Raw genomic sequence first — 6,148 nt, 5'->3', positions numbered from 1 at the left:
CCCCCCTTTCCTCTTTTTCCTCCTTCTCCTTCCTTCTCCTTCTCCTCCTTCCTTTCCTCCTCCTAGTAGGAGTAGGAAAAGGGAGTCCTACTCCTACTAGGAGGAGGACTCCTCCTCCTGGCGCGCCCATAGAGGGTCGGCCGGCCTCCCACCTTGCTCCTTTATATACAGGGGCAGGGGGGCACCTCTAGACACACAAGTTGATCAGTTGATCTCTCTCAGCCGTGTGCGGTGCCCCCCTCCACCATATTCCACCTCAGTCATATGTAGCGGTGCTTAGGCGAAGCCCTGTGTCGATAGCAACATCATCACCGTCAGCACGTCGTCGTGCTGACGGAACTCTCCCGTGAAGCTCTGCTGGATCGGAGTTCGCGGGACGTCATCGAGCTGAACGTGTGCTGAACTCGGAGGTGTCGTGCGTTCGGTACTTGGATCGGTCGGATCGTGAAGACGTACGACTACATCAACCACGTTGTGCTAACGCTTCCGCTTTCGGTGTACGAGGGTACGTAGACAACACTCTCCCCTCTCGTTGCTATGCATCACCATGATCTTGCATGTGTATAGGAAATTTTTGAAATTACTACGTTCCCCAACAGTAATCAGTGACATCGAAGACAGGGCACGCAGCGGAGACTTTGATTATCCTTGCAGTCGATATAGCTAAAACTCCAGGTGGTTAAACCGAATCACACAAAATAAGGGAGTACCTTGCTCTGATACCAATTGAAAGTGCTAGTTATCGCGATTTTTATGAACGTCTTCAAAACATGGGAGTTTCGAAGACAAACAGTAGAAATGAACCTATTGACATGCAGCGGAAGGTAGACTACACTAGGCAAGCCATAGTCAAGTATTCAATGAAGTGAAAGCATGAAGACTAATAGCAGCTAGGTAGTGATGATCAGGATGGAAGATAGTATGAAGCCAAACAACAATAGAAGTCACACAATGAAGTCAAACAGGTAACACAGGCAGGCAATGACTTCACGAAGACAAATTGTAAATAAAGATAGGGAGAAGATAGAACCAGTCGCTTGGTGAGGACAAGGATTTGTTGGACCAGTTCCAGTTGTTGTGACAACTGTACGTCTGGTTAGGGACGCTGGGATTTAACTCAGAAGACCGCGTCTTCACCTTATTCCCCTTGAGCTAAGGACACCCAGTCCTCGCCCAATCACTCAGGTAAGTCTTCAAGGTAGACTTCCGAACCTTCACAGACTTCGTTCACCGGCGATCCACAATAACTCTTGGATGCTCAGAACGCGACGCCTAACCGGCTGGAGGATTCACAGTCCTCAAGTGTAACAAGTCTTCAGATCACGCGGACAGAAAGACTTTAGTGATGCCAAACACTCTTTGGGCTCTGGGTGTTTTGGGCTTTGTCCTCGCAAGGATCTCTCTCTCAAATGCTTCGAAGGTGGGTTGCTCTCAAACGACAAAAGCCGTGCACTAACTCTGAGCAGCCACCAATTTATGGTGTAGGGGTGGGCTATTTATAGCCACTAGGCAACCCGACCTGATTTGTCCAAAATGACCATGGCTAACTAAGGAACTGACACGTGTTCCAATGGTCAGATTTCAAACACACGCGACAGCTTGACTTGGGCTAAGCTGACTCATCCAGCTCTGAATAAGACTTGCTCCCATTGTCTTCGCTTGAAGACATATGATTTGGTTGAGCATCACTTTAGTCACTCTGACTTTGTTCACTTGGACCCCACTTAACAGTACAGTGGTTTCTATGACTCAACAAAGAAGAAAATGAAACTACGAAACAACTATGTCTTCACGCTCCAAAGACTTCATGCGATGTCTTCTCATGTCATAGTTTTCAATGTGAATATCTTCACATACCACCATTATCTTCAATGTCTTCACACATTTTTAGGGGTCATCTTCGGTAGGTAAACCGAATCAATGAGGGACTACTACCTGTGTTATCCTGCAATTCTCACAAACACATTAGTCCCTCAACCAGGTTTGTCGTCAATACTCCAAAACCAACTAGGGATGGCACTAGATGCACTTATAGATGTATATGTTGTGATGAATCTATACCAATATAAAAAGACCCAAAGGGGCAGATCCAATTGATATCGCCCATCGAACTAAGTTAATCCAACGACCTAGACTGCTCCAATGGCGAGCATTAAACATGTTTAACGTGCAATTAATATCATACCAAATATTACATTAATCACATGATTAACACACAAATAATAGCATACCTAATATCCGCATGCAATTAATATATTACCTAAATATTAACGTGTGTTGCACATGCGCATTTACTAGTTATCAAAATCACGGGATTAGATGCACTTTCAGGAGGGGTGTTAGGTGGGCCGGGTGTGTCAGAGTCCTACGAGGCTGCTGTCCAAACTCCCGCAATGTCTCCCCTAGTTTGCTTTTGACTTGCGGGACAAAGAACGCCCGAACCAGTCCAAGGACGAATCTAGGGCGACAACATGGTTGCGACGGTTTGAGAGTCCATTTTGAAGATGGCCCGGCCTCGTCAATTCAGACTTCACTCATTTCATTCCTAGCATAATGTAGCAGCAATACTAGGTTCTTGGTGCGTGGGTGCATTAACAAGGCTTTCATGTGAACTGCTTAGAAAGGGGCTATAAGTTGGTCGCCAGCTCATGACTAAAAGCTTTTGTGCCTAGGACATATCGTATATGATTTTCACAATCAATTATCGAAACTGTAAGTGCATCTAGTGCCACCCCTAGTTGGTTTTGGAGTATTGACGGCAAACCTAGTTGAGGGACTAATGTGTTTGTGAGAATTGTAGAATAACACAGGTAGAAGTCCCTCATGATTCGGTTTTACTACCAGAGATGACCCCTAAAAATATATGAAGATATTGAAGTCAAAGGTGGTATATGAAGATATTCACATTGAAGACTATGACAAGAGAAGACACGATATGAAGCCTATGGAGCTCGAAGACTTAGATCTTTTGTAGTTCTTTTTCTTTTGTGTTGAGTCATAGGAACCACCGTACTGTTAAGTGGGGTCCAAGAGAACCAGTCAGAATGACTGAAGTGATGCCTAAACCAAAAACCTATGTCTTCGAGTGAAGACAATGAGAGCGAATCTTGTCCAGAGTCGGACAAGTCAGCTTTGCTTGTAGCCCAAGTAAAGTTGCCGTGTGAGTTTGAAATCTGACCGTTGGGACACGTGTCAGTTCCTTAGTGACCCAGGGTCATTTCGGACAAATCAGGTCGGGTTGCCAAGTGGCTATAAATAGCCCACCCCCTACAACCATAAACGGTTGGCTGATCAGATTGAGAGTACGGCTTTTGTCGTTTGAGAGCAACCCACCTTGAAGCCTTTGAGAGAGAATTCCTTGCGAGGATAAAGACCTAACCACAGAGCCAGAGAGAATTGAGCATCACTTAAGTCTTCTTGTCTGTGTGATCTGAAGACTTATTACACTTGAGGACTGTGCATCCTCCAGCCGGTTAGGCGTCACGTTCTAAGCATCCAAGAGACATTGTGGATTGCCAGTGAACGAAGTCTGTGAAGGTTTGGGAGTCTACCTTGAAGACTTACCAAAGTGATTGGGCGAGGTCTATGTGACCTTAGCTCCAGGAGAATACGGTGAGGATTGGGTGTCCTGAGCTGCGTGTTCAGGACTGGGTGTCTGGGACTATGTGTCCTAAGGTTTAAATACCTAGCCGCTCCAACCAGACGTACAGTTGTCACAGCAACTGGAACTGGTTCAACTAATCATTGTCTTCAACGAGTCACTGGTTTCATCTTCACTTCACTTTACTTATTGTTTCTCCTTGTGAAGTCATTGTATGTTTGCTTTATCATTTGTCTTCACTGAGTGACTGCGTGTTTTGTTTGGCTTCACAATATCTTCCTACCTGATCCTTACTACCTAGCTGCTATTAGTCTTTGTGCTTTCACTTCATTGAATACTTGACTATGGTTTGCCTAGTGTAGTCTAGCTTCCGCTGCATGGTAATAGGTTTAATTTTATCGTTTGTCTTCAAAACTCCCATGTTCTGAAGACTTTCATAAAAATCGCCTATTCACCCCCCCTCTAGTCGATATAACGCACTTTCAGAAACAACTAACTTATGAAAATGTACATGTGGACCATTTATCTAAATTAACCCTACATTATTACAAAAATTATTAAACCACAATCTCCGAGGAAAAGATCCACATTGACCGCCGGCGATCGATGTCCCTTTGAGGTGGGCTCATGCTTTGTGATCTGGTGTTGAACATTTCACCTGTGTTGATAAAATAGATAGTGTCATGTTCCACATTTTCACAAGCACAAATTGATTTACTGAAGCGGCTGCTAATGAAAAGCGCTTGACTATCGATCCCACCTGAAACTGGCACCCATGCACCTGCGCTGATATTCGCTTTGAAAACCTCCACCTTGCGAGTGAAGCCTATACTATATAGAGGCCATTGCACTTGTCGTCTCACCATGAGCAACTTTCCACGAGACTCGATCAAGTACCAATTGACCGAGATGAGATCATTGGGCTCATATGGCACCTCGCTATCTTCCAAATAGGTCGTGCCTTCGAGAATCATGCCATCACCGGTTCTCTTTTTGAATTCATATAAGGCATGTGCGCGAGCATCCACTTCATTCAGTTCCTCATCATGGTCGTCGCCACCGTTCTCAACCTCGTGCTTATCACCCATACCATCGTTGGCCTCCAACTTTTCATCAACATCGCTCCATACATCAAAATCACAATTTTCCAAGGGTGGGTGTTTGATGAGGCGCTCTGTAGTGGTAACGGTCGGTATGCCATGGTCATCAAAATCAATACTGACAGAGGCAAGGTCCTCAGCCTGAGTGATGCCGCTTCAAGAAAAACAATATCGATGATGAGGTTGAAGGGTGTTGTATCCGGCTTAGGCAGCCATACACCCTTTCCTGGTCGGATTAATATGATGGGATGATTAGAGTTGTTGGTCATGAGAGCAACGATGTCATGAGGGCTTGACCGCAATAGCACTTTGTGGACCTCGAAAAACTCAGAGACATCACCGATGATAGGGCTCAACTCGGGGAGCGGCACCGTCGTGTTGGAGAAAGGATTGTGCAAGAAGTAGGTGTGCATGTTTTCTGCATCAGTGCAGTCAAGGGCAAGCCACTCATCAGTGGACCCAATGCATCTTGCGTTCTCCGGCAGGGAAGGGAGACGGCGTGGCGCGCTGCAGCCGCCGTCGGAATGTGTGAAGAACGAGCCGTCTGACATGACAATCCATGGCAACGCCTCAGGTGTCGTCGAAACATGTTGGCGCATAGCCAGATGCCATGAGCGGCACACGGCGCGGAAGCGGGCACGGTCGGCAGCGGCCGAGTGCCGGGTACGGCGGCACAGGTGCTGGAAGCCACGGCGGTTGGCGGCGGCGACAGGGACGGCGAGCAAGATTTTAGACCACGCCGCGGAGAAGCGTGTGTGGCCAGGGGAGGAGTAGAGGCGGTCGATGACGAGGCCCAGGATGTCCTGTGGGATTTCAGACCACGGCGGAATTGTGGAGGCCATGGATCGATACCGCTCGATCAAGCTCTGGATGGCGTAACTTCTGTGCTCGGAAACACAAGTACGCAGACGCACCGCTGCATAAATATACAGAGGCTGGGACCGACATCGAGAGGGTGTCTGTGCCCGAAACGCCCGGACGTCCTAGCTTGTGCTGCCCATCTTTTTTGCATAAATATAAACATGATTCGAACTCCGATCGCGTATGCTGCTGTCTCACGACATCGAATCTGGCCCATATTTACGAAAACGGAAATACTCGCCCGCGAAAAATAAATACGAAAATGGATTCGAACTAGCTGATGTCAGATATTTGGTTGGATGGTTAGAGGGGTTGTGGTATTTCCAGCCCATCGGGGTTTAAATCCTGGTGCTCGCATTTATTCCTGAATTTATTGCCGTCAGATCAGTTTGTGCAGATGTCAATCCCTTAATCTACGGTGTACCGTATCAGATAGCTTGTAATAATCCCTTAATCCTTAGTTATCTTGCGGATCAATCCAGGGTCTAACCACTCATGTAAATCTTCAACGGTAACTTCTCAGAGAGTGTGCCTATTTGATTGGGGAAATTGGAGTGACTCTTTTGCTTGCAAAATACAATTCCTG

General features: G+C 46.5%; 1 protein-coding gene across 1 annotated transcript; it reads right to left on the bottom strand.

The window, feature by feature from the left end:
- Positions 1-4,050: 4,050 nt before the first annotated feature.
- Positions 4,051-5,580, bottom strand: LOC123107842 (uncharacterized). The gene is made up of 2 exons (XM_044529749.1): positions 4,362-5,580; positions 4,051-4,259 (listed from the first exon to the last, which is right to left on the bottom strand). The coding sequence occupies exon 1, from the start codon at positions 5,541-5,543 to the stop codon at positions 4,635-4,637; it is 909 nt and encodes a 302-aa protein (XP_044385684.1). The 5' UTR covers positions 5,544-5,580; the 3' UTR covers positions 4,051-4,259; positions 4,362-4,634.
- Between the last annotated feature and the right edge of the window lie 568 nt (positions 5,581-6,148).

Source organism: Triticum aestivum, chromosome 5A (genome assembly GCF_018294505.1).
Source record: "Triticum aestivum cultivar Chinese Spring chromosome 5A, IWGSC CS RefSeq v2.1, whole genome shotgun sequence".
NCBI lineage: Eukaryota > Viridiplantae > Streptophyta > Magnoliopsida > Poales > Poaceae > Triticum > Triticum aestivum.
This window is presented reverse-complemented; position numbering and strand designations above follow the sequence as displayed.